This window comes from Lathyrus oleraceus, chromosome 1, assembly GCF_024323335.1.
Source record: "Lathyrus oleraceus cultivar Zhongwan6 chromosome 1, CAAS_Psat_ZW6_1.0, whole genome shotgun sequence".
Classification (NCBI taxonomy): domain Eukaryota; kingdom Viridiplantae; phylum Streptophyta; class Magnoliopsida; order Fabales; family Fabaceae; genus Lathyrus; species Lathyrus oleraceus.
The window spans coordinates 181,713,319-181,726,147 of NC_066579.1; the positions used below are offsets into that span (position 1 = coordinate 181,713,319).

At 35.8% G+C, this 12,829-nt stretch overlaps 1 protein-coding gene across 2 annotated transcripts; it reads right to left on the reverse strand.

Annotated features, from left to right (window-relative positions):
• Positions 1-289: 289 nt before the first annotated feature.
• LOC127126306 (uncharacterized) lies at positions 290-7,392 on the reverse strand. Of its 2 annotated transcripts, none has more exons than XM_051055215.1 (14): positions 7,150-7,392; positions 6,968-7,075; positions 6,768-6,902; positions 6,487-6,679; positions 5,727-6,050; positions 4,939-5,532; positions 3,878-4,569; positions 3,676-3,761; positions 3,373-3,591; positions 2,621-2,749; positions 1,516-1,884; positions 1,274-1,389; positions 800-934; positions 290-618 (listed from the first exon to the last, which is right to left on the reverse strand). In XM_051055215.1, exons 1-13 carry the CDS (start codon positions 7,285-7,287, stop codon positions 807-809), a joined length of 3,231 nt encoding a protein of 1,076 aa, XP_050911172.1. In that variant the 5' UTR covers positions 7,288-7,392; the 3' UTR covers positions 290-618; positions 800-806. The 2 variants fall into 2 exon arrangements, with proteins under 2 accessions (XP_050911172.1, XP_050911179.1); XM_051055222.1 differs by having other exon boundaries at positions 7,169-7,313.
• Positions 7,393-12,829: the final 5,437 nt, after the last annotated feature.

The window sequence follows — 12,829 nt, forward strand, 5'->3', positions numbered from 1 at the left end:
TATAGTACCATGTCCAAACCATAGGTCCATTGTCATCCCTAAATGTTTCTAATTTATAAGTGAAAGTTGGAGATCATATCATCCCACAACTCACATAGTTTAAATATTTTTAGTTTTAGAAACAGCAATGCTAAAAATAATATTGAGGTAACACCTAAAATAAAAATAAAAAATAGTTTTAAAAAAATAGGCCTAAATGATTTGGATATATTTAAACATGTAAATTTTATTGTAAAGATGACATATCAAATGCAGAGTCAAACAATTATAAACCAAAAAATACCTAAAGAAATTATAAGAGAAACTATTAAGAAATATATCAAAATTTACAAATTCAACATTACATTATGAGATAATTTGATTCATGTAACCAATAGGATAAAGTTTGGTTGTTGATATAAATATATATATTTACAACAGCTTATTTTCAGAGTTATCAAAGCCGGGCCGGAGAAAAGGGAAGTCGTGTTATCTATGTAATTATATTTCATTGGATCAAAACATTTTTACAACAATTTAGGCTTTCAATTGTATTTTTGTACAAACTAGATTCAAACCGCTGTGTTTGATGATGAAAACACATCACCACTGCATCAGACTCCATCTCTGTGCCTGTGCCTGTAATTCATATGGCCTTAATTATATAAGTTAATTACGTGCATTAGATGACAGAAATTATAGGTTAATTACGTGCATTAGATGACAGAAATTATAGTTAGTTGCTCGATTGAAATTGGAATCCCTGGAATTTTTAAAGCACCAATAAGTGTAACTCCTATACAAGCTTGAAAAGGCTTACATTGTCTCTACTCATTTGAGTCCCGATCACGAAGATGTAAATAAAGCAGCAGTTGGCCTCCTCCCCCAGCGACACCCATAACACTTGTTGAATTTGAATTCAAATCATCCGTAACAATACTTGTGATAGTGTCATCTAAAACCAAACATTTAATGAAACCGTATGTCAAAATATGACACAACACAGTACATAAACAATAATTTTGATTATTATTATTATAAGGAAACAACCATGAGGAATGATTTTGACATGAGGAAACAACTATTATGTGAGCAGATGTCAACAAATTTAGTAATTTTAAGGAGCTTAGGAAGCCAAACTTGGTTAACAAAATAGGACAGAAAACAAGTAAGAAATTTGGTGATCTACAACCAGGCTTTACTAGCAACTAACATTTGTTAAGAAAAAAATATCAATACCATTAGTGCTTCTGTATTAGTACTATAGAGCATAAAGTGTAACCTTGCGACATACCCTGGAAATGGTGCAGAGTATCAAGCTTGGACCCTCTAGACAAATCCCACATATATACCACACCATCACTTGTGCTCATGATTCCGTAACCACCAGAGACACCAACACCAGTTGTCCTGCATAGAGTTGATATAGTTGAAAACTGTCAAAAAGTGATCAAGACAGCAATGTAGAATAAGCAATAAAAAAACTCAAACAAAATACGACAGACTATATTAAACTCAGGAAACATCATATGGCACCTAGGATCCAAGGGACTTCCAAAAGCAATGCTATTTTCCATCAAAAGAGCAAGCCTCCAACTTCTAGCTGTATGTACATCATGATGAATTGAAGTTGAAACATGATCCTGGCAACAATCAAAGTCCGAGGGAGTCGAGACAAGAAACCACATGGCAATATCTTCGGTTGGGAGATACACGCAGGTCTCTCTTTGCTTCGAGTGCCAGAAATTGGATGCTTCTAAAAGTTTTTCAGCCATCTCCTCCATGCTAGCATAGCTCAATCCCAAGCCTTTTGTTTGCAAATGGAACAAGCTTATTGGAAAGAACTCATTAATTGGATATTTTGAAGCAGAGAAGCTTGAAACACAATTGAGTTTTGTAATATCCCTGAGGAAAACATTGAAAATCATGTAAATGAGATATCATTATAACTGAAAGGCCAAATTAAAAATTAGTAACATTTTTCTGATTACTTTTCCTATCCCCTTTCTTTTAAACAACTGTTGGGCTAGGTTTAGACGTTTTTCTGAATAACAAAATTGAAGAGAAGTTGATGAGGGAATGAAAATGTGGCATTAAAGCCAGCAGTGACATTTCCTCAATTCTGAAACAGATAAAGATCAAATTAGGAGCCTCAGTCTGTTCAAGATTTACAGAAGGAAAAGGAAACACATGTTCTTCATATTCCGATGACACAGTACATTGCAGATTAGGATTGAAGATAGTAGCTTTTAAATGTAGAAAGTGTTTCTCCCTGTACTATCTATAGCGGCCTATGATGATCCCTTTTTAATCTGAAGGATTCCTATTCCCATTAATGGGAGTCTGTTCTATCTATTGGGTTTGATGCTTTCAATGAATTTATACCCAAGTTCTGGCCAACCAGTTCATGACAGCACAATGAAATGGTACCCAGATACCAGTTCCCGGTTCCCATTCAATCTAGTAAATTATGTTGACTATGGACAGAACATTAGTTCTTGCTTCGTAATAATGTAAAATCCTGATAACATTCCTAAACAAGACTGATATAAACCCACTGTGGTCAAATTAAATGTTTAAAATAATTAGAATGATGCTGGTATAATAGGATATCCCTTCAAGGTAAATAAAGACAACATACCATAAACTAAAATCCCCATAAACGTTTCGACCTACAACCAAATGAGCACACTTGGGGACCCTCTTCAATTCCACAATGCCAGGGGACATGGAACCAACAGACGGAAGGATGAAGTACTCTATCTTTTCACTGCAAAAATGTTAATAACGGGGTGAAGAAGCTAAGTTGTATGACCACGACCAATAAATATAAATATTTAATAACACTAGCAGCAAAAAAATTACAAATAAAATATTTAATAACAGTAGCAGCAAATTAATTACAAATAAAATATTTAATAACACCAATTAATTACAAATAAAATATTTAATAACACTGGCAACAAATCAAATATAAACATTGAAGGGTAAATAATACAGCTTTTTTCACAATTACAATGGCCTAACTCATCAATTATGTCAGAACTTGCTTTTAAAAATAGTTTGTAAGACAATGATAGAATCTAAGCTCTTATAGTATGAGCAAATTAAATACAATGAAATTCGGGAAGCTTTTAACCAAGAAACAATTGGTCATAATATCCAAGTAACAAAGTTTCCCCAATTTTCATGGAGATTTGCCATGAAAAGCACAAGTACTTCATGATCATATATCCATGGTCTCTACTATAAATGCAAACACATAAGAAGCCTAGGGTTATGTGTAACAATCAAATTCACTACAAATAAAAAACTTTTAAGAGATATGATTCTGAAAAGAACATTGTTTTCATAAAGGGGAAAGAAAAATCAAAGAGAATGCATTAAAATCACCTCCATGTTGAATTCATGACCCACACTTGTACACTCCCACTCCCTCCAACAGAAACAAGTCGGTTAGGTTCACAAACCAAAATACAATGCAAGTCTTCAACAGCTTCCAGTGTTGCCACAACTGATACATAACCACTTTCTACATGAACAATCTTCAAACCATTCTTCTTCGAGCAGATTGAAGTGCATGTTGAGCAACAACAATCAATTTTTCTTTCCCTGGGATTAAATAAATATTTAGTTACTCTATCTATATTGTTCCAATTCATTACCTATCAATTCCAACATGTAGAAACAGTTAACCTGCAATTGGGGGTTTTTATGCTGCCTATTAAGACAATAAACTGTCCATCAGGAGTCAACTCCACCCCAGTCCTTTCCACCATAGTCTAGCAAACAATGTGATATATTTTGAAAGTAAGCATTTATGTAGCCAAAAGTTTGGGTAAAATGTAAATTAGGAAAAAGAAGGGTTCCAAAACAGGAAGAAAAAAAAGTAACTTACTTCTCTCATGAAGTTATATGGATCTGGCAACATTATCGGGGTGTGAGCCATGACAGAGGGGCAACCGAAATTTAGTTCCTTGATAGCTACCTTGTAGGTAAACAGAGTTCTGTGCTGATCTGTCAGAAGGCCGCATAAAACACAAACGTGGATTTCATCTTCAACTGTTTTTAAAAGTAATGATGAAACAGGCATTGGGTGCATGTAGCGCCCCACAAACTTTACATTGCCATTCAGATTATTCTTGAGTTTCTGACTTCTTTGGACCATTGGTTCTGAAATAAATTGAGCCTCCTTGCCACCAGAGCACTTATTTTCACAGGAAAACGGGTTTGGATTTTGAGAAGAAAGGTTTAGTTCTGCTGGGTTGTTTTGTACATCTGGAACGTCACTATGAACTTCAGGTTTTTCTAATATCAATCCTGCAGAATCATCTGGTTTGCATAGTTTATCATTTTTTGCTTGAATGGTTTTTGATGGAGGGACACTGTCGTGGGCAGTATGCATTTGAGGAGTAGTAACTAGTTCAGTCTTGTCACATTCTGTACTCTCCATGGCGGAATAATTTCTTTGGAGGGTAACAGAATTTTGCCTCTTTCTTCTGGTGTATACGAAATTTGGTGACTGAGAAGAAGATATCGCCAATGTTTTAGCATTGCCTATTTTACCAACAGCTTCATCTTGCATCTTTTCTGCAATAGTTTCCATGCTTTTTAAATGACAAATCTTTGATTTAACAATTGAGAATGCATTACTAATACCTGCCTTGTTTATAAAAATTGTAAATAATGGTGATGTTTGGATCAAACACAACAATAGTCCAATGAAACCTTAGTTTCGAATCATTAAGTTTCATTCTTGACCAGACACAAAAATATGTTAATAGTTTGCAACAATAGTTAAGTTGGATTGGCATGCAAATGGGTTGACACGGACTTAACAAGCATCTCAATTCAAAACAGACAGAAGAATTATACTATGATACACAGTTAACCCTTCTGATCATGATTATCAGAATTTAAGAACTCTTATTTTGATGCCAAATATCATTAACACATTACCTCCAGTAAAATCCTGAGCAACTGGAAGGTCATTTTGCACTGACTTGAAACTATCATGTGCTGGAGACTCGTCCAGATCAGAATCAGGAACACATACATCGGGAGGAGACGTGTCGTCCAGATCAGAATCAGGAACACATACACCGGGAGGAGACATGTCGTCCAGATCAGAATCAGGAACACATACACCGGGAGGAGACTTGTCGTCCAGATCAGAATCAGGAACACATACATCAGGAGGAGACATGTCATCCAGAACAGAATCAGGAATACATAAATCATAATCATGAGGCCTGTTTTTAAAGTCCACCTCTGAAGCACAGCATGAGGATGGTCCTTTCGGCAAATCACCACAAAGCTGTTCTTGACTTTTCACACAACACATTTCTTTACTGAAACTAGATCTACCAACTTCCGCAATATCAAAAGACAAGACTTCTGAGTTTTTGAGACCCTCGCATTGACTATACTCAAAACTATCAAGGACAGTAGACTTCATGTGAACAGTATTAGAAGAATTTGAAAGTAGGTGAGCATCTGGCTTATGTACCTTTCCATTTTGTTCCTCATATGCATCCTCTGTTACCATTTTATCTGGCCATATAAACACATGATTCAACAAAGCACATAAAAACGTAAACACAGAACATACGAACACAAAACAAAGAGAAGATTTAAAAGACAGTGTGTTTCATCAAAAGGCCTTGTAGCATGATGTATTGATCTATGCCAGACGTTGAGAACAAATAATCAAGAAAAACTAAAATAGCACCGATGGGTGTATTTACCAGATGATGGTACATCCAAAACACATCCAACTTCATTCTGTTCTTCTTTAGAAGGCAGTATATCTAAAGGTATAAGTGTGAACTTCTCATCTGTTGAGTTATTCATTAGTAAGGGAACTGCTTGAGGAAGCAGAAGTGACATCATTGACTTTGCCACATCCTTGCCAGCTGAATTAAAATAATCTTTCTCCAGGCTTATATTTGAATCAGACTTTAGCACTTCCTCATGTTTTGAATTTAACAAATCTTCAGAGACGGCCTCACATGTTGGTTCACTGTCATTATTCTTAGCCAGATTACTTGGAACAGAATCAGAGATTTTTTCTGCATTGCACTAGAATAAGTGATCTAGAATAACAGGAAAATGTAGAACAGAGAAATATGAGGGATAAACTAGATACTGAAGGAGAGTGTTGTAGAAAAATAAATACATATAAATAAATAGAAAATCCTAAGCATAGGGATGGTTTTGCATAGTCTTTAACAAAACGATGTTCCATATAGAAACTACATTAGAAAAGCAAAAGCTGTAAGCACTATAAATCCCAAAATATTGCAAAGAACGCTACTCTATCTAATATTACCAAAGACATAAGCAATATAAATCCAAAAATTTGTACTCAAATAACTAGAAGTATGTCAAGCCAAAAGGTAAATCTTTCAATTCATCAATGCATGAGCAAAAGGATGCAGATACTATAAGTTATTAATGATGAATACTCTGTACAATACAAACACAAAGTGACAAAGATATAAGTACCTTGTAAATCTTGTGTATCGGGAGCCCAAAGATCAATGTCAATACAGCCCTGAGACTCTTTAGAACGTGACTGCGTCACTTTGTCATCTTCTGCTTTCAGCAGCAAACTTGGGCTTTGTTCAGCTACTCTATGTATATCTGCCACTAGTCGGCGAAGCAGCCTCAGAATAATCTGGTTTTTGAATCCAAAAAGCTGGGTGCAGTTTAAAAGGAATGAAAAATAGTAAGTACAGTAAACAACTCATGCATCCATTAACGTGTACTTGGGTACCAGTTCTTACCTCTAAGGCATCCATTTTAGGGGAAAGTCTGTTGCGATGCAAAATCTTGATGCGGGTGCGTTCTTTCTTCTGAAATTCCAGCCAAGCAAATTGTGGAGTTTTCCCAGAAGCTGAATTCCCATCAGAAGAAGAAATCTGTAGAAACAGTAAGCAATTAGTAAATGGAATCTGAACTGAAAACATTAAAGAAGAAAGAATACCAAAAATTTAGGCCCGTTAACGCCCTCGAGAATTTCCATGTTAATAGTGGTCCCATTGTGAGCTCTAGCAACTTGGTAGCCAACGGGATATGGATATCGACCTTTTCCCTACAATCAGACAGTGTAAAAATGCAGCAAAGGAAAACAAACCAATACAATTAGGTAGCAAAATGTAATCAAACCCTAGAACTGCTCCAGTACTTCTTGACCCATGGTCCATTGTAGAGTGAGCCGATTGAGATGACTTCGAGGTTATAGGGATTTTCCGGTTCGGTATCTGTAGGTGCGGAGGGGTTTGCAGCGGTTCTAGACCTCACCATTGAAGAAGATGGAGAATTTCAGAGTATCTGAGAGGGTGAAATATATTTGTAAATGGCGGGGAAGGGTACATATAAATGTTTCCCTCCCTCCATCTGCCGCTTCGACTCAGTCATGAATAAATATAAATATGTAAATATATAAATTAAAACTAGAAAGAAAAAAAAAAACTTCATTAAATTTATCCCATAATAATTTAATTATTTGTCTTTACTTTATTCATTCTCATCTCCTAAAAGATGAATAAATTACATTATTCATTCTTCTTAGCAGCTCGTCTTTACTTTGTCCACGGAGTTTGTCCAAGTTGTTGAAGGTTTTAGGGACCATGATTCTAAAACATTTGGAAAGTGTGGATCCTAATTGAAGTTCTAAACTTAATAGGTACTTCTTTATCTCATTGTTGGCGCCTTTGACTAGTATCGCTACTACATTGAACCTCCCAATGTATGGTCGTATTAGTTTGTATTTTTATCGTTTGACGGATCTCAGGCTTTCCACCAACTTAGATTGCCTTCGCGACGCCATGAAATGCACGAAAGACATCTCCTTCTAGTTCCAATACTTCCAGCAAAATCGAAACTCGTGAAGTGCTTATTTTCTACACTTTATGACGTATATAAGACAACCCACAATACTAGAAAGCGTGAGATCCATCAAATAATGGAAATGCAAGCCGCTAATATCCTACATCTAGAGGTTCAAGGGATAAGCGATACTAGTCATGGACGCCGCCGAGAATATGAAGAAGTACATTTCATGTCTAAGACTCCAACAATAGTCTAAATTCACATAAAGTATTGGAATCAAGGTTGTCCTTAAAACATTTAACAACCTACTAGCAAGGGCCAAAAAAATTCATACAATACGAGGTAAAGGTGGTCGTTAGTAAGACAGATTATGACAAAGGGTTTGAGAAGGAAAAAATAAGATGAAAAGGAAACGAAAAAATAAAACATGGAAACAAAAAGAGGGGGAAAAGCCGAGAAATATCCACTGACTAGCCGAGAGGTTGAAGAAGCATTGCCTCCCAATATAGAGATTACACGTCCACTACTAGAAAAAGCACATTTAATGTCGGACGCGAAATGCATTTAACCTCAACTACAGAGGCGAGATAACGAAGGATGTCATGAAAAGTGCGCACTTTACCTCTCGGTTTTAAAATAACCGACGTGTATGAGAAAAGGTCATGGGTTTGATCCCCAGGCGGGCCTTTTTGGAATTCTGAAATGGTGAAAACATATGTCCCCTCGGTTTTGTAATTTCACCGACGGATATACCACATTTTCACCTCGGTTATCTAATAAAATCGATGGATAAAACAATTTGGAGTTTATTAAATCTAATGTGGATTGCTTATTTCACTAAACCTTATACTGAACATATAGCTTATCAAAAATGGTTAGGAAAGTAATTATATGAACGATTGTGTTATATTTGAAGAAAAACTTACATTGATTAGTGATTTTGAAACATCTTGCAACTTATCACTCATCTCACGTTGTTTTATGGTTAAAATCTCTCCAATGTTTAAAGTTATTTATTCACCACTTCCTTTTCTACTAATTCATTCTTGAAAGCATAAAATTCGATGCTTTGAAAAATTAACAAATATGAAAGAAAGTTGAACGAAAACTATAAGTATTGGAGAGATTTTAACGATAAAACAACATGAGATGAATGATAGGTTACAGAATGCTAGAAAATCGTTAATCAGTGTAAGATAAATTTCAGATACAACATAATTTTGCATATGATTATTTTCAAAATCAATTTACTATGTTATATGTTCAAATAGGGGTTATTGAAACAAATAATCGACATTAGATATAATAAACTCAACTCGACGGAACAAGATGAGAGTTGCACAAAGAATCACAAAAAATATAAACTCCATATCAATCTAAAACTCAAACTCAATAACAACAATTAAACTATAACATATAAATTTTCATAACTTTGGGTAATATAATAACTAAGCTCGGCCTCCCATAGTATTGTCGCGCCGCGAAAAATACAAAGTCACCACCGAATTTTATTTATTCCAAAGGAAAGGGAAATAACAATAAAATCGCAAATGAGAATGGTCTCGCAACCAAGAGAGGATTCAGAAGTTAGTTATGCAAAGGGAAGGTATTAGCACCCCTCACATCCATGATACTCCATGGGAACCACTTGTGTGTATCAATACATATGTATGTTGTTTATATGTATATTGCTTGCTATCGGTGAGGTGAGTTAAATAGAGTGAGATGGGGGAGAAAATAAGTTTTAATTCAGTGTGCTCGCCAAGGATTTGGGCCCTTGTGCCTACATATCCTCATACGTGCAATGAGGAAATCAGAGCTTCATAGTTCCGCTCACAAACGAAGTATTTGTTTGGTTATTTTTACTGAACAATGTTGACATTCACGTACTATTGATCACTTACTTGTATACTCTGTCATGGGAGCGGGAAGTATTTGTCTATTTGCGATAAAGTGGGTGCGTTTGGATCATACTCTAGTAGTTAAACATTACTTGCTCACACATGGATGCTTAAGCATTGTTCACGGTAGAACGGAAGTAGCACGTCTTTATTAAAAGGTTTTGAATAATGCACTGAGGTTGGAAATGATTTGATTTGTTAGGGTTGATTTTAGTACGGGGACAAGCATCAGACCCTTGGCTAGATACAGTCAACGGTCCAAAAAATCAGGAGTTGAGAGGACAATGTTATCCTAACCATTCTTTTTCATCCAACAAGAGATTTGAATTATGAAAAAGGTTTGGCAGGTCTAATCATTGGAACTTAGGGGGAGATAAGTATCTGACCCTTGACTAAGTACAACCAACAATCAGAATACTTTGGAGTCGAGAGGACAATGGTATCCTAACTACCTTTTTCTCCCTCATATCACTTAGATCTAACTTGTTTGAATCATTAAATGTTTTAAGGTGGGAGTCAAGTGTCGGGTCCTCAAGCTAGGTATGGTCGATAACCCAAGTACTTGAATGTTGTGTACAAGCACGTACACCCCATTTTTGCATTCCAGTTTGTTATGGAAAGGTTTTGAAAAAGGAGCTTGACGTTGGATCAAGTATTTGATTTTATCATAAAAGATGTGTGAAGAATGAAGGTGAGAGAGGTAGAATGAGATTGAGAAGAGAATGGAGAAGAGATATGAATCATGGATCATGGAGTGGATGGGAGATACTTGACGTTGGATCAAGCACTCGCCTTGCAATGGTGTGAGTTTGATTTGGAAAACGACTTGACGTTGGATCAAGTACCTTTGGTTTCTTTTGAAATGCTTTATTTTATCGTTTGTTTTTATCTTTTTAATTAGAATGCATTATGAACTACTAGAAGACATAAACCTAGACTATTACATGTTCATGGGGTGGGGGACATTTGACCCATAAGGGGGGATGAAACTATTACAACATGGAAAGGAAAATGGAAAGAAATTAGATAAGTACAAGCCATGTACCATGCCTAAAACATACAGGTGGAATGACACTCCACACAATACAAGTCAATTGAATGGGTTAAAGGTAATGGGATAGTTTAAGTAGCACTTAAAGCTCAAATTCACATGTGGACACAGACAACAAATGGTGTTAGTTAAACAATATGAATTAAATGGAATTAAAATGCTAACATAAATGAATCACGGAATGCTATGATGAAATGGTATAATGATGTAGATATAGTGATCATGGTGAAAATAATGGACGTGTTAACATATCATATCAAATTGAAATGTCATTTTTCAATTTGGATTCAATAACCATAATCAAAAGTATAGCACCATTAAAATGGATTTTAAAATCAAACATGGCATGTGAAATTAAAATAGAATTAAAAGTCAAGAATTGAAATGAATAATCACATCAAAAATCACATGGCTAAACTAATATTTTTTAGGGAATTTTCTAATTTGATTAGTAAAACAACTACCTAAACATGTATGCAAGTTCTACTCGACATTTAATCATGAAAATTATACTAGCAATCAATACACTTTTATTATTTCTAAACATAGTACAAAAATGATTAAAGTCAATAAAAGAAATAAGATCATGAAAATTATTCGAAAGGAAAATCAAAGAAAATTAAATATAATAAAGTAATGGGCTAGGGGGTAAATTGTTGGAATTATAGTGTGTAGAAGCATTCAGGCGGATGGGCCTATGGGTTAAAGTCCCATTGAGTTGGTCTCTTGGTCAGGGGGTGCAGGAAGAAGTCTAGGATGATGGTAAGCGATAATGCTTGGGCCTTGCGTGTTAGGCCCAAGACCAAACAACAACAGTGCCAATGGATTTGAGCTTCAACAATTCACTTGGTAATCAATTCATCACGCGCGAAAATGATATTTCAAATTGAATTTAAAACGGAAAAGCGCGTAAGGCAAAATTAGCTGAACTCAGGTTTCAGGTGACAAAGCCACCATAGGCCACCGCGCCAGAGGTCGCCTCCGGCGGCGGTGGCAACCAAAATCAAAAATGAAACCACCATTGAGTTCATCTCGTCCTCCTGACCAAGAATCTATCACTAATTTCTCAAGATATCACACCCAAAGACCTAACCGAATCGTATATCTCAAGAACCTTAATAAACTCAACCGTAAATTAAATGTTGAATACAAGGATTCAAATCCCTAGGGGTTAGGGCTTTGAATCTCCTCCTTAAACCTCATGTGCAGGTATCAAGGTTAGAGTGAAACACGAAGGGTTCAAGTTGTTACCTTGTTGGAGAAGACGATTGCATCGGAGCTCATGTAAGCTTTCTCTACTCTTTTTCCCCTCCTTACTTTGAATTCCTCTTCTTCTTCTTCTACTCTGTTGTGTTCACTGTGTTATTGATGTTGGCTCGAATGAGTGATGAAATTGTTGGATTGAGTCTGAAATCGAATGATGAGATTGAGTGGTCGTGAGTGTTGAGGATGAAGATGAGTGTTAATGGTGAAGGTTGAGGGGAGTTGCAAGTTTTTGTGAGAGAGAATGATGAAGATGCAGATGTAAGATGTTGATGATGAAGGAGAACTCTAGATTCTGAGAGAGAGAGAAAAGGGGTTGAGTTTCTGGTTCAATTCAATGGTGGTGATGAATGATGGGTGGTTTTTGATGAATGGATGAAAAATGATGGGAAAGAAATCAAAAAAGATGGAGAGTGATTGTGTAGAAAATGAATGGAGAGCCCCAAAACAACTAGAGAGAGGATTATTTATTGGTAGTTTTGTGCATTGGGATTAGGAATGTTAGTTATATTTTGTTAGGATTTCAGGCGATGCAAGTTTGTTATGATTCTGTTTTGGACTTTGGTGGATCCTAATGCAAAGTCCAGTTAGGTGGTTCGGTAGTTTTGGTTCAGTTATGTTAGGTTTAGTAGTTTGTGGATTCTATTTTGTGCATTCAACTATGCATAGATATTGGTAGTTATGTTTTACTTTGGATTTTGATTACTGGATGGTCAGGTTCAATTCCATTTTTTTGCTGTGATGTGTTGGTTGTGAGTGAGTAGGCTATGGTCTGATCAGCTTATGTTGTGGTTATGTT

Bases quoted from the DNA above. Each gene is read 5' to 3' on its own strand.
- LOC127126306 (XM_051055215.1), bottom strand. From the start codon at position 7,287: ATGGTGAGGTCTAGAACCGCTGCAAACCCCTCCGCACCTACAGATACC. The intron at 2,750-3,372 runs GTGATTTTAATG...ACATTTTTGCAG, and splicing joins GTCATGAATTCAACATGGAG to TGAAAAGATAGAGTACTTCA. The intron at 1,390-1,515 runs GTGCCATATGAT...AACTCTATGCAG, and splicing joins GGAAGTCCCTTGGATCCTAG to GACAACTGGTGTTGGTGTCT.